Source organism: Heliangelus exortis, chromosome 1, assembly GCF_036169615.1.
Source record: "Heliangelus exortis chromosome 1, bHelExo1.hap1, whole genome shotgun sequence".
NCBI lineage: Eukaryota > Metazoa > Chordata > Aves > Apodiformes > Trochilidae > Heliangelus > Heliangelus exortis.
Window position 1 is genome coordinate 70333406 of NC_092422.1, and position 15271 is coordinate 70348676.

The window sequence follows — 15271 nt, forward strand, 5'->3', positions numbered from 1 at the left end:
GGTGGTCAACAAAGTCAATAGCATCCTGGCTTGTATCAGAAACGGTGTGGCCAGCAGAACTAGGGAAGTGATTGTCCCCCTGTACTCAGCACTGATGTGGTCACACCTCGAGTATGTTTAGAAGGATATTGAGGTGTTGGAGCATGACCAAAGAAGGGCAGTGAATCTGGTGAAGGCTTTAGAGCAAAAATCTTATGAGGAGTGGATGAGAGAACTGGGGTTGTTTAGCCTGGAGACAAGGAAGCTGAGGGGAGGCGGTATTCCCTCTACTGCTACCAGAAAGTGGGTTGTAGCAAGGAGGGGTCAGTATCTTCTCCCAAGTAACTGGTGATAGAACAAGAAAAAATGGCCTTGAGTTTCACCAGGGAAGGTTTAAATTGGATATTAGGAAAAAATATTCACTAAAAATGGTTATCAAGCACTGGAACAGGCTGCCCAGGGAAATCGTAAATCCATGAAGGTATTTAAAAGTCATGTAGACGAGGTACTTAGGAACATGGTTTAGTGGTGGATGTGGCAGTGCTATGTTAATGGTTGGATTTGACAGTCTCAAAGGATTTTTCCATCCTAAAGAATTCTCTGATTCTGTGAATACTGAAGTGGTAAATCAAAGTCATAACACCCCCTTCCAGTGTCCTTTTTCTGACTGTTATCTGGGTCAGAAGCTTTAAAAGAAGAGGCAGGTCCTGTGTAGTGAATAAAGATCCATAAGATCCCCTCCTAATTTTAGGTATCATGGCCTTGGTTTAAGATGAGAATCCTGACAATTTAGATTCTACAAAGAGTGTTGGCATTAATTATATAAAATTTTATCATATAAAGATGAAATTCAACTTTGAGTCTTTCTAAATTCTTAACATCATCTGCATATTTTGATGATGAAATTTGCAATACAGAAAAACAATGTTTCCATTTACTATTTTGGAATGGGTCAATTGCAAATTTATTGGAACATCTCCTTGAAGTTTAATAGATTCCTCATTGGCATGGTATAAAGGAGTAAAAACTTATTATGCCTTCCCTAGCTTCCCTTTTTTTTACATGCTTCTATTGTGCTTCTTTCTCTTTAATACCTCAAACAGAAAATAAACATCTCATCAATGTCTCTCATCAGTCTTAACTGATGAGTTTTTCTTGTCCTTATTGTCTTGTTGTTTTCTGTTTCTGGTGGTTTTTTTTTTTTCTTTTGTGAACTATTTCTGATTGCACAATATATTCTTTTAAAATTACTTTAAAAGTATTGCCTTTCAGGTTTTTGCTATGAAGTATCTTTATACACTTACTTTTTTAATATTTTCCATTTCATTCTATAGGATCATATTGCCTTTTAATATTGACTGCTTGCAGATGTGCATTAAGTGTTAGCCTTTGCATAGATCCTTTTACTTAAGCATGAAGATTATGATAGGAATAATATGGACTCAGTTTTTCTGAAATATTGAGAGCTCTACTTTAGAATAAGATAATAAGAATAAATAGATTAATATATTCTTGTTGAAGTTGAATAAGCAAGCAGTTTAAGAGGACTGGATGCCATTATATTCTTTGGTACTCTGAGATATTGCATCTAATTATTTTGTTATAATTTTTATTTAGTTGTTTAGTCACTTATCTCTTGAATTAGATTCAGTGTGTTAAGCAAATATTTTTCTCCCGCTACATACCTTATAACAGTGAACAATGAAGGCATTAAAAACATTTATCCACACTTTTTCTTACTATCCTAGTTCCTACGTATGCAGACAGTGGAGGTTCCCCCCTCATTATCACTTGCTGGTATCTGTGCGACTCTGAAACATCCAGGATTTTCTGTGGAGTCTCCTTTTATCTCTTAATACTCTTACTGTCAGGTTCTTTTGGATAGTTATCTATATATATTTTCCCTGTGCTTTGGACCTGCAAATTCAAAACATTGTCTTTCTTTGTATTTTGAAGCATTTAGCAGAAAGCACGCAGGGACTTGGCTACTGTCATGCTGCTAGATTGGGTCAGGAGTTCTGCTGCTAATGGAAATAGAGTAAATGCTGATAATAGCAAATCATTTGAACATTTCATTTTAAGTGCTTTCTGCCTTAGAAATAGGTATATTCATAGTTACTTTGTTTATATCCATGAAAATAAAGATTACTATTTCTTAAGAATTTAGACCCAACTTTTTTACATCTACTACAGGTGTGTGAAACCTAGACAGTGACTCAGAGGATCAGTTATTTTATGGAAATTTATTATTTTGATGCAAATTCATTCAGCAGTATATCTTGAAGCTATTAGTAAACCTTTTCCTACCTTTAAGCCACAGAGAAATCAAGCTGCCCATTACGTTAGGCACAGGTATTATGCTATTGCATATCTAGTGGTACTAGTTGGAGTTTTATTTTGAATTTATTGAGAGGAGGAACTGACCTTTCTTTAAATGTACTGTACTTTTTTATTCTCTCTGAAATGATCCAGATTTTAAAGTCATCTTGTAATTTTGACTGAAACAGAGATTATCCTGAGACACCACTTCATTTGATTGGAAGAAATATCAGACGTCAAAATGTTCAAAGAAGCTATGTCTATTCCTGTATATTACAGGAACATCTCAGGCTGAAAATTAACAGTACATAAAACCAATTGCAATAATTTTTATATAACAATAATGCAAAAAAAAAAAAAAACAACAAAAAAACAAACAAAAAAACCACACCCAAACCCAAAAGGTGAGCTTGGAATCATAATAAATTGCTTTTGATAATTTTTTAAGTTAAGCAATAGTAACGAGGTTTGATTGTCAGTATTTATAGCCCAAAATCCTCTCCTCATAGATGGAATGATGAATTTCCTTGTATTTTTCTATTATTCAATACAATAAATTTTGTTTGGAAGCTTTGTTGCTTGGTTTTTTTTTTAATATATATAAGGAAGGAAAGAGTAGTATGGTTTATAATCCAAGTGATCTAAGAAAGATGTTTTAAATAGTTTTCATTATTCATCATTCAAGATATTAATAGTGATATACCACAGAGTTCCCCTTTATATATCATGCTTTGTAAAAGCTCTATTCCCAGTGCTAGGTAATAACAGTCAATTTAAAACAGAGGGAGGAAAAAAAGATATATTCTTTTAGCTAAGATTCAAAATGAGGTTAAAATTGAAATTTGACACCATGTTGTGGGTGACTGCAGAGAGTTATGTCTGTACTTTGCCTGCTGCTGCCAATTTTTCAGGAAAGGTCTAGGTAGCCTATTGTTCAGTATAATGTTGAAGGGTGCAACTACTGAGAAAGCATAGATAGTTAGGCATGAAAATACAGCCTGGGGTGTTTTATACTGTTTTAAAACCCTTTTTAGAAGAATTTAGGAGAACAAAAATAATATATAGATAGTCTGCCTGGAGTTTTCCTTGTATGAGGACTACTAGGTTGCTGCCTTTTCTCTGTTTCAGTGTTGTCAGGTCCAAGCAAAACACAAAACTAATGAGTCAGATCCTGAAATATTCTGAAATAATTTAGCCATTTGGGTGCTTGCTTCACATTTCTAGTATTACTAGTGAAACTTTGATTTATTTTTTAATGAAAAAAGAATGCAAATAGATAGAACAATGATAGAACTCTACATGTCTTTAGAGTTTAAAGACAGTGGGATTTCTAAGCATAGAATGGCATTAAGCAACTCGTGATGTCACTAAAGGTATTTCTAATAAAGATGAATAACAGGTAGGCATACATAACAGAAGACTGTCTTCTGCAATGACCTGTAATTCCTGCCCTGCTATTCCTAACCTCCAGATGTATCAAAAAATTATGCTCCAATTAGTCTTTTGAAAGGAAAACAGCAGTCAATTCTTCATAGGCTAAGTGAGGAGATAGCTCTGCTGTTGAGTACATTTTGCTTTTTGTACCTAGCAGCAGGGAGGCAGAGTTTGCCGAGTGCTCCCTTTGTGCTTGGGTAACGTGCAAGTTTTCTGTCCTACTCTGTAGAAATTTGAGAAAATTGTACTGTGAAACTAGGATCTGGGAAAGTGGTCCAATGTCTAGGTTTTAAGATTGTAATGTGTGTGAATGGTCTTCACCACTTACTATCGAATTTCCCAGTCTTCTGATTACACTGGAGGCAACAGTAAAATAAGAATTTATTTAAACAATCCAGTCTGTCTAGCACTATTAGTAGGTTCAGGCAGGGATACAGACATAAAAGTAACCTTACACTTAAAGCTACCTTCTATATAGACCAGTTAGAGTTTTCTTTATGTCCATAGCATCTGGATAAGAAGCTGCTGTGCAGAACTAGGGTCCAGCTCATGAACTAAATCACCTCCCCAGTATAACTCTTCACTGAAAAATACTTTAGTTTGAAGATATCTGTAATTTTATGTCCTTATACTTTTCTTGTATTGTCATTCAGAATTAACTGGTCCCGCTCAACAGGAATTTTTTTAACCATATCTTATTCAAGGTATTAATCTGGACACTTTCCTGCAAGGTAACTCATAATCCCCACCAAATTTTGAAAATCTGAGTGACTGATAGATATGGATAAAAATATCTTTTCTGCAGAAGATGCACACAGTTTATTGTCATCTGCACTGGTCTCAATCCAACCATATTAAACACTGACCAACAAACTGTTGCGTGAACATTTCCTTCTGCTAGATAGCAGGCTTTTTTAAACCTCACCAAGTAGCACCCATGTAAACTTAAATCTACATTTCCTCTAGGTTTTTATTTTGAAAAGAATTTTTTACAAGAATGTAAACAAAACTAATCCACACATTTTCTTCCTGAGTTTCAGAATTGGTAGCCATGTGATGTATTCTGAGAACAGAATTGCACTTGATGCAGTGTCTTACATGATTAAATTTTTAAGAATGTTCTAAAAGACATAGTCTTGTTGAGATCCAAATTTGACACTGCTTTACAAAAACATCTTAAGCAAAGATTTTTGCTGGACATAATGTTTTATATTAGAGGATTTAAGTTTTCAGATAACAGACTAGATACCTATATGCCCTTGACTATTCAATATTGTGAATTCTTATAAAGCCCATAAAAAGTAAGCAAAAATATGGTGTAAGAAGGAATCATGAGATACATTTTCTTTTCAGCCACAGTACTGAATATCTATGCAAATACAGTTTTCTTGCTTGAAGTTTCCACTTGCCTTTCTAAAAAGTGAAAAACCTGTAGAAAAACAGGTGGATGCTGAATCCTCCAATGCTGAAACAGAAAAGATCATTGAGGAGTCAGTAAGGCAGGTACCATGTATGGCAAGGTGTGGGCTTTACACTACAACTATGTGGTGTTTTAAAGGTCTAAGATGCCGAGGGGACAGAATTGTTGAAGTACTTTTTTATAAAATTTTGTTCGTTTTCTGGTGATTTATTTGAAAAAGGGAGATAAGGAAAAGTCAGGCTCGTAGTAGTATTTTGTTTGTAAATAAAATGAGCTTTAAAAGGTCTGTGTAATAAATAGTAGTAGACGTACTGTAAGAAAGGTGCTCCTTGTAGGTGGAAATCTTAAACCTAGCAAGTTAAAAATAAGTTAAATACCCTTAATTAAAAATTCAAGCTACACAGAATGTTTAATATTTGGAAAGTCGGTCTCTTGGAGGGGGATGTTATTTTAAGAAGAAACTGATTTCTGAGCAAACAAACTTTCATTTCAGGTGGAAAATCAACAAACTGGGAAGGAGGTATTCGTGTGCCAGGGCTTCTCCGTTGGCCTGGAGTTTTACAGGCTGGTGTCTCTATTGATGAGCCAACAAGTAACATGGATATATTTCCTACCATAGTCAAACTTGCCAAGGCACAGCTACCTTCTGGCAGGTATGCTCAGTTGTTATTTCTATTTTAGAGAAACTCTCATGAGTGTTTTTTACATTCTGCTGATTTCTATTAAGATAGAGATGAGAATGAAAAGAAAAAAACCCTAGATTTGAAAGCACGTTTATCATTATGTACACTACTATGGTGCTTCCACTCATATTGACATACTGATGTAATTTACAGAAACTTATGTAAATACAGCATAACTTGCACAACAAGCATCAAGACACCAAGAAGAGAAGACTAAGAGCAACATACTGTCAAATTAGGCCTAGAATTATTTATGAAAGCAAAAATGAATGTATCAAAAAAGGCTCTGTTCTGCATGAGAGAACATGGTAGAAAAAGGAGCAGCAACTTTATTTTAAACTTCACAAGCTCAACTTTGGCCTGCTTGCTATAGCAACACATCAAATGCCAGCTAGGCTTTTCTCACAGTTTTTTTGTTCTCTACCAAGTTAGTGCAAATAATCTCTTACAGAGCTTTTCAGCCTGATAAGAAAATAAGAAAATTCACTTGACTTCTAAATTTCATGAGATGCTTTACTGACAACCCTTGTTGACAAGCCTTGTCTTGTTCAGGAGATACCCAGTCTCAGCAACAAGGTGCCTCCACCTAAATTCTGTTACCATCCCAATCCACTAAAGGGAGAAACCTGCCTATATGCATGTGTTTTGAATACATCTCCCATGCTCAAACAGCTTTTGAGCACCACGTGGGGAAAACCTGCAGTGGGCAGAGACACTGAGATAATGTTTGTTCGAGTGCTTGAAGGAAATGGCAGGGGAGGACATTTAAGACATGAAAAATTACTCAGACAGGTCTTGAGAGATCCCTTACAAGTGGTAACTCTCTTAAAACTAAGCAGTTCAAATTGTTCTTAATGTGGCCAGATCTCTATCCACTTGTTTTCGTATTGCTTGATTGAAGGCTAAGCACCGATGTTTTCTTTTTGATCTCCTTGATAGAAATCCCAATATACTTGTGTAACTTCCACTTGCAAGTTGATCCACTCTGATTTGTCTCTGTAGACTATATGTAAAATTACTGCTTTATGGTGGGTTGTGTACTAGCTTGAAGCATTCTTTGATCCAGCAGCTGAATTCCTATCACTCCACTGAATTCTTCCCAAGAATTAAGAGAAATTACTACAGCTATGATTAAGTCACTGGGAGGAAACAAGTTAAAAAGGAAATGAAGAGTTGCTCCTAGTTAGAGAAAAATAAGTCACGAGAAAGAAAAGTCTCAAATAACACCCTGAAACCAGCAGTACTGGGAACATTACCAGACAGCCTTTTCCCCATCAACAGGCTATAAAGCAGAAAGTTTACAACAGACACCCATCTGTCCTGGTCCTTGACAGTGAGCAAGGGGTGAGACAAGTGTGCAGTACTCAGGCAGAACTACATGACAAGATTCCAGGTTGATTTACTGCCCATCCTTTGAGAGGAGTCCTACTGAGAAGGGTGCTGTTGCATACAATTGCCACCAAGACTTTCATAGTCATATGTCATAAGACATAGCTCATGGCTTAGAAAAGAGGATTGTGTATCTCTCTTGCAGTGGTTACACTAATGTGAAAAGCATTTTACATGGTAATGAAAATTAACAGATATTTTTTTAAGTTTTTAAAATTTCAAGATTTTCTTATGAGGTGTTGCTCTAGACATTTAAAAAAGAATTACCTGCTAATCTGTATGTCAGCAAAAAGTCATTTCCTACAAAAATTCGTTTAAAATTTGTAATTTACACCAGTTCCTGCACCAGCTAATTCCACCAGTTCAAAGGCTTAATTTATGGAAACAATTAAAGGCCTTGCTTATTTTATAACTCTTTTTTTGTTGTAAATTACAAGCTCCTTCAAAGCATGATCAAAATTATCCAGATGCTTTTAGAGAATTTCTATATATATACATCTGTGTGTGCATATGTAGTTGATAAACACGTATTTGAACAGAGTTCATTTTCAATTTTCAAATGACTACATCTTTCTTAAATTCTGGCATACATAATTTCCCGGACCAAGTTCTTATCATTACTTCCAGGAATGCTAACACAGCACAGAATATATTTCTCTTGTTTCTGGGTTACTTTATCCCCTGCTTCAGTTGGTGTATCTGGAGCAAGTTAGTCACATATGTGTTGTAGCAAGTTAGTCACATGCATCTGGCCATGCTCTCAGAAGAGAAAAAAGATAAATATGAGTTGAGGAAACAACCATTCCTAGTGGAAAAATGAAAAATTAACATTTCCTTAAATAATGTAAAATCTAAGGGGAAAAGCACCTGAACGTGCTCTGAACTCTCTCTGAACTCTGAATTCACCACCTGGAGGCAGCCATTCAGATTTTTTTTTTTTAATCAGTGGAAATGCAGTTATAATATCTTCTTAGCAAAATGGGGTTTGGGTTACTGTTCTGACTTTGAAATTCTTTCTTACTCAGAATTCTTGATGGACATGATCTAATGCCCTTACTTCAAGGAAAAGTTGCCCGATCCAAGCATGAATTTCTTTTCCATTACTGTAATGCATATTTAAATGCAGTGCGTTGGCATCCAGGAAACAGTAAGTAAACTTGTCTGTTCACATTTTAAATATTTCATATAATTTTTATTCCAACTTGAAAAGAATCAGGAAAAAGCCTTGGGCTAAAATAACAAATAAATTGTTTAAAACATCTAGCCCTTTACCTTCTTTTTCACTTTTCTTTTTGCTAAAACTCCCCTGTTCACCATTTTACTGTTGGACAGTAGTTTGCTGGTATGCGTTAATGTTATATTGATACTAAAATGAGATCTAGTTACTTGAAGCTGCTGGGGTTTTGGGTTTTTTTTACCTTGTCTGAGACAGTCTGTGTTACAGAATGAAGTTGTCAAGGGTAACTATTACATCTTTCTAAAAACTTTCAGATAATAGGATGACTTGCTGAATAACAGCACAAGTATATCAGCCCGGCCTTTATTTTATGATTGAGGTAGCAAAGTGTAAGAGACTCTCTGAGACAATGTCATAGTTATCCAATAAATAAACAAAATATTACAGGATCTCTTTTTGTGCTTTCTATGAATGATATGATTCCACTTTGAAGGCCAAGGGAAAAAAAGCTTTTCCACTGATTTGCTCCTTTTTAGATAACAGGTCACTCTCTCTGGTAGCAGCTTCCACATTATCCAGAGCCTTTTTCTCTTTCTATAACAATCTCAGTACAGAATGAAGTCAAACACACATTTGTCTCATCTCAGTTGACATTTGAAGTGACAACTTGTGTTACAGCTTCAAAATGATGAATCAAAAAATGCTTTGGTGTAGCATTGTTTGGTTTAAGTACCTTGGGAAAGGTTTTGCTTAATAGGTAATATGCAAACCTAAAATGAGTTGGAAACGTTGTCTTCTTGGTCACTTGTATGCTGACTCTCTACCTGTCTTGGACTTTAAAATAGAAAAAGGGAAAATATTACGTATAATATTTATTTATCACTACTTTGCCTGTGAAACTTGAATTTGATAAATAATCATGAGGAAGAACCAAGCAAGATGTGGTTATCTAGAACCATTTTATATCTGAGGTTGGATGAAATTATTCTGTATTACAAGGAGAGAAGTAGGCAGAACTGCAGTCAGGCAAAGGAGCTGTTTTTCTCAAATATGAGCATTTACAAGATGGAGTATGCCTTGCAAGCTGAAGGGGAGTTTGTTTGATAGGAAATGAAGGGGAGCAATGATGAGGAACTAGTCTATCACATTTATCTAAGGGGCAACTATGTCAATTGTGATTCTCCCTTTATCTTTTATCCAAGACAATAAAAAGAGCTAGACCATTCAGAACCTGGCAATAACATTTTCATAAACGTTTTATGATTTTTGTATGCAAGGGACTTCTTTGTATTCTGCCTCATGAGACTACATTGTAGTGTCAGACTGGGAAAGAGCTGAATGTTCCTCTCTGCTCTCTATTACACTGGCTCCTTGGGAGTGCTCGGCAACTTCTTTCTTATTTGTCCAATCTCAGATATTCAAAAATGCCTTTTCCATGTAGACAATGCAATCATATTTGTAAAGATATCTGTTGCAGTCAGCTAAAGGTTTGCCCCTGTTTATCTCTTTCTCATATGCTATTATTGTAAAGAGATAAATATGCTTGGACTACAGCTGTACACACCTGATGCTATCTGTGTTGTCGTGGGTATTTGTGGAAAAATGAATATAGCTGGTTTTCTTCTGATATTTCAGCAACACTGTATGAAGCAACTGATAAGTTCAAAATGCATTATTTTACTAGTTACAGTATTACTGCCTTCTGGCCTCCCACCATGACTCACTCTTTACAGCTAATCTCATAGTCAACCCATAGTCACTATTTCTGCTACTATTAAGTGATATTTTAGTATGTGTAAGTGAACACAAGTAAAGCAGAAGTAGAATGCAACTATTCATTTTTTACTTTTTTTTTTTTTTTTTTTTTTTTTACTGGAAAAGCATTTCTTTCCAACACTTAAATCAAAATATTGCAGAGCTTTTGCCTAGCAGCCAAGAGCTAAATTAGAAGTATCCTATAGCAACAGTTCATTCCTTATACTTAGGAATGCATTCAAGAAAGTGAATGAGGCCATGTTAAGTTAAAGACAGATTAGAAAGCTGGAAAATTGAGCAGCTTTCATTTAATCTCAGCATGCTACTATTATCAGTTACAAGACTGTAAGTCTTCAGTGTTTGGGTATAAACTGATCACCATTCTTAACTCTACATGTATTCCATATCTAACACACTTTGTAGCCTAAATTATTACCACATTCCTTCATGAACACAAACATTTTCAGTGTCCAGAAATGACTGTAGGATCTCTCACCTTTTATGTGCGCTTTGTCAATGACTGTAGCCAGGCAAACAGAACTTAATTTACAGGGGGAAGCAAGAAGCAGATACTTAATATTCTTATGGATACTCTTAAAATAGTGATATTCCTTATATAAGACAAATCAAGTAATTCTTGAGGAAAATGTCATCAAGGAACAGTTGTTTCTGTCTGTGTATGCAAATGAAGTTTTATACCAGGAAAGACTTGTGTTGCTCTTGGTATGTGTTCCCCAGATAGTTAGTTTTGGAATTGTATAAAAACCACACCAGTTACCTGTACATTTGGGCCAAATGCCACTTGCCATCATTTACTAGCAGCCCTTGCTGCCTGGGGAGGGACCAGCAGACTGGAAATCATCTAACGTAACCCCCATATACAAGAAGGGATGGAAGGTGATCTGGGAAATTACAGGCCTCTTAGTCTGACTTCAGTACCTGGGAAACTGATGAAGCAGATCATCCTAAATACCATTATTTGGTACATGTAGAAAAACCAGGTGATCATACCCACTCAGCATGGGTTCGTGAAGGGCAGATCCTGTTTGACTAACCTGATCTCCTTCTATGTAAAGGTGACCACTAATGACCCACCCCATTATTGGATGAGGTAAGGGCTGTAGATTTTGTCTACCTTGACTTTAGCAAGGCTTTTGACACAGTTTCCCACGGCATTCTCATGGAGAATCTGTCTGCTCATGGCCTAGGTGTGCACACCCTTCAATAGATAAAAACCTGATTGTATAGTTGGGTCCAAAGAGTTGTGGTCAATGGAGTTAAACCCAGCTGGCAGACAGTCCTGAGTGGTGCTGGGGCTGCTCCTGTTTAACATCTTTATTGATGGTGTGGATAAAGGAATAGAGTGCACCCTCAGTAAGTTTGCAGATGACACTAAACTGGGTAGAAGTGTTGATCTGCCTGAGGGTAGGGAGTCTTTGCTGAGGGATCTAGATAGGTCTGATTGATTGGCCAAAGCAAACAGTATGAGTTTCAAGAAGGCCAAATGTTGGGTCCTGCACTTTGGCCACAACAACCCTCACCAGAGTACTACTGGCTTCGGGAGGAGTAGCTGGAGAGCTGCTCCCCCAGCAGAGAGGGACTCGGGGGATCTGACCAACAGCCGGATGCACATGAGTGAACAGTGAGCCCAGGTTGCCAAGAAGGCAGACAGCATCCTCTCCTGTATCAGGAACAGTGTGACCAGCATCAGGGAGGTGATCTTACCCTTGTACTCAGCCCTGGTAAGGCAGCACCTTGAATGCTGTCTGCAGTTTCGGGCACTGCATTATAGAAAGAACATGGAGGTGCTGGGGAGGGTACAGAGAAGGGCAACCAAGCTGATTAGGGGTCTGGAGAACAGATCTTATGAGAGGAGGCTGAAGGAGCTAGGGCTGTATAGCCTTTAAAAAAAGGAGGTTGAGGGGCTTTTTGCCCTCTACAACTACCTGAAAGGAGGTGGTAATGAGGTGGGTGCTAGTTACCCCAGTGACTAGCAACAGGACAAGAGGTAATGGGTTCAAGTTGTGGCAGGGTTAAGATTAGATATTATGAAAAATTTCTTCACCAAAGTGGTGAAGCATTGAAACAAGCTGCCCGGATGTAGGTAGATGTGGCATTCTGAGAGGTGATTTAGTGGCCAAGGTGGTGTAGCACTGATGGTTGAACTTGATGATCTTCAAGGTCTTTTCCAACCATGATGCATCAGTGATTCTGTGATTCTAAGGAAAAATGCATGTATCAGGAAGCAAGAGGGAACTAAAAGTCTTGCTTAGTCATTTGGTACCTTGTTACTTCCAGTGCTCTACAGTTCCCTTGATAACTGTTTTTGCCATTGTTAGATTTCTACTGTGCTTCGTTGAAAAAAAAAAAAAAAAAAAAAAAAAGATTAATTTTTCACTTTTAGTCTAGATCCACGAAACAGGTAAATGTAGAGTATTTGAAATTGATAGTAATTGCACAACTTTCCTTTGCTTGCAGACTTCTGAACTCTGACTTAAAGAGGTGTATTTCTCACATCATTTAAAGAAGGTCAGAAATTTTAGAATGAACAATAACCATTTTACATTTATATACTTAGAGGCTAAGTGTTCCTCATAACCAAATCAATGCACATCTTCATTAAGACATATTAGTTAGGTCAGTTACTGCATTCACATTATACTTTCCCCTTCATCAGCCCTTTGAAGGAGCATTTAGAGGATGTGTGCTATGCCGTGCATAAACCCCAAAGTTTGAGGCTTATCCTTTCCAGAGATGTGATGAAAAGAATCTCTCATTCCTCTAACCTACTTCTTTTTCTCATCCATAGAAAATAAGCTAACACCATTTTCTTCTTTGTCTCTGATTCACTTACATTTTTCCTGGTACTAAAAAATAATGCACATTAATCTTCACATTCTGAACTTAAAAAGGAATGAAATATCAGGCAATTTTCTTTGCTCTTGATTGATGTCTCACTCTCATGCAGGTTGACACTTGTTATCAGTGGCTTGGAAACAACCATGACATGGTTCTATCTGCTGGGGGATGTCTTCCTGTTATTTTGAGACCTTAGATATATGAGTAATTTAATTCGTTTGTTAAAATTACAGGGAAGACATGCTAAAACAGAGTCAGTGAAATACTGTGATTTCTTGGTATCAGTGCTTATTGTCCACAGCTACCTGGTGTGCTATAATACAAACATATGAAAGAAACACCTATATAAAAAGAAAAAAAAAAATCCCCAAACGTTTTTTCCTGCCTCATAAGGTGTAATCATTTAGGATTTTTAATCATCAAACATTTACATTTAAAACAAAGCAGTTGTAGGATTTGCCTTTACTTCCCTGAGCTTGGCCACGCAAAGTTTTAGTAGCTTTGTGTTAGTTGTGTATGTCAGATTATGCTTTGGCCTAATTTATCTCTGCTCACATAGTGTTCTGCTAGTGCAAGTATAACAATACTTGTGTATTTGCTAAAGTTATAATTTAGCATATCTGAATTCTAAAAAAACTGTCAAGAGCTGTGTCTCCAGAACCTTATGGGCATATGAAGCAGTACTATTACAAATGCATTGCTATGACAACTTAATTATAAGGAAAGAATTAATCAGATACAGAGCAAATATGCAGTTGAATAGAACTACTGCATCTTTCTGGCTCCTCTGGTTTTGTGCAAAATGTTCACTTGATAAGGAAGAAATATATTGTAGTCCTGTGTAATAAACATTGAAAAATGTAATGCAATACAGCCTGTAAACCGTATTTTGGTATCAATAAAAATATACTAATATATCTGATAAATACTAGGATGACTTTGCCAGAAGCACTTCACTTTTTCTTTTTTGAAATAGATTTCATTATCCAGTGGAAAATGTCATTTAGTAAACAAAAGAAAAGAAGACTTGATATAGCCATTTAAATGGAAGCAGAGTAGATAATAGATTCAAACTACCTTATCATGGAAATATAATGACTTTTAAAGACAGCAGAATTTCACTGAAAAACTTTACATAGAAATTTTTCACTTTGCCTTACTTAACAAATTGGCTATATTTCAATTTTTGTTAATCCAGAATTTCTTGATTGTTGTAATCTACTGCAATTACTGAAAATAGTTCAATCAAATTCACCAGTCAGGGATTTTTTTCCTTATTATTGAAAAATTCATAGCTATTGTGATTCCTGGCTGTTGTGATGTCCTCCATCATCGAACTGTCTACATTATTTCATGAGAGATATTTTGTTATTCCAGTAAGGATGAGGGGTCTTTCCATTTAACATTTGCAGTATCAGCTGGTGCAGGTTGAAAACAAACAAAAAGAGAATGAGAGAGGAATATTTTCTTTTACACATTTTTCAGACTGGGTATGTAGGATAAATTTACAGAACAGGGTTTTTCTTTGAGAGGTTCCTCCGTGTTCTGTTTGACTAAAGACATAAGTCAGAATAATAAAGAGAGGACAAAGCAGGAAGCTCCTCCTCACATGGGCCATTTTGTAACAGTGGCTTTGGACACCTATACACTTTCTAGTGAAATGAAATTGAAAAATGGCATATATCTGAAGAACTGAAAGTAAGAAGAGGAATTCCTCACACTTTTTCTTACCTTTTAAAAGGTCTATGATATGAATACCATAAGGAGTAATAAGGGTTACCATATTAATTAAGTTGGCTTGCATCATCTACAGTATCATTCTCAGCTTCATTTTCAGTCATATCACATTGAGTCTTAATGGTTAAAAACTGTAAACTGCATATGCTTTAAGAATTCTAACTTTTGAACATAGTATTGTTCTGAGAAAGAGAAGTGCAGAAAACAGTCTAGGCAGGCAACAAAAACTTGGAAACCTTTATGAATCTCTACAGAAGCACTCTTTTTTCTTTTTTTTTTCCTTTTTTTTTTTTCCTTTTTTTTTTTTCCTTTTTTTTTTTTCCTTTTTTTTTTTTCCTTTTTTTTTTCCTATAGCCAAGCTCTCAGTGTAAGGGTAGGTAAGGCTGGCAGTTTTCAGTAGCAAATGGAATTGTACTAATTTGTCTGAGAGAGATATTTTAGAGTATAAGTGGTGACAATATACTTCTGTTTGGAAATGTCAGCTCTTTCTTGCTCAGTCCTATTAGAGGATTTAAGGAA

The 15271-nt window shown here is 36.1% G+C and overlaps 1 protein-coding gene across 14 annotated transcripts in view; it reads left to right on the top strand.

Moving 5' to 3' along the window:
- Positions 1 to 15271, top strand: part of STS (steroid sulfatase) — a 105097-nt gene that overhangs the window by 67434 nt on the left and 22392 nt on the right. For all 14 annotated transcript variants that reach the window (XM_071747711.1, XM_071747700.1, XM_071747625.1 and 11 more), the window contains 2 exons: positions 5646 to 5805; positions 8250 to 8371. In XM_071747711.1, coding sequence (XP_071603812.1) covers positions 5646 to 5805; positions 8250 to 8371 — 282 coding nt within the window. The remainder of the gene's footprint in view (positions 1 to 5645; positions 5806 to 8249; positions 8372 to 15271) is intronic.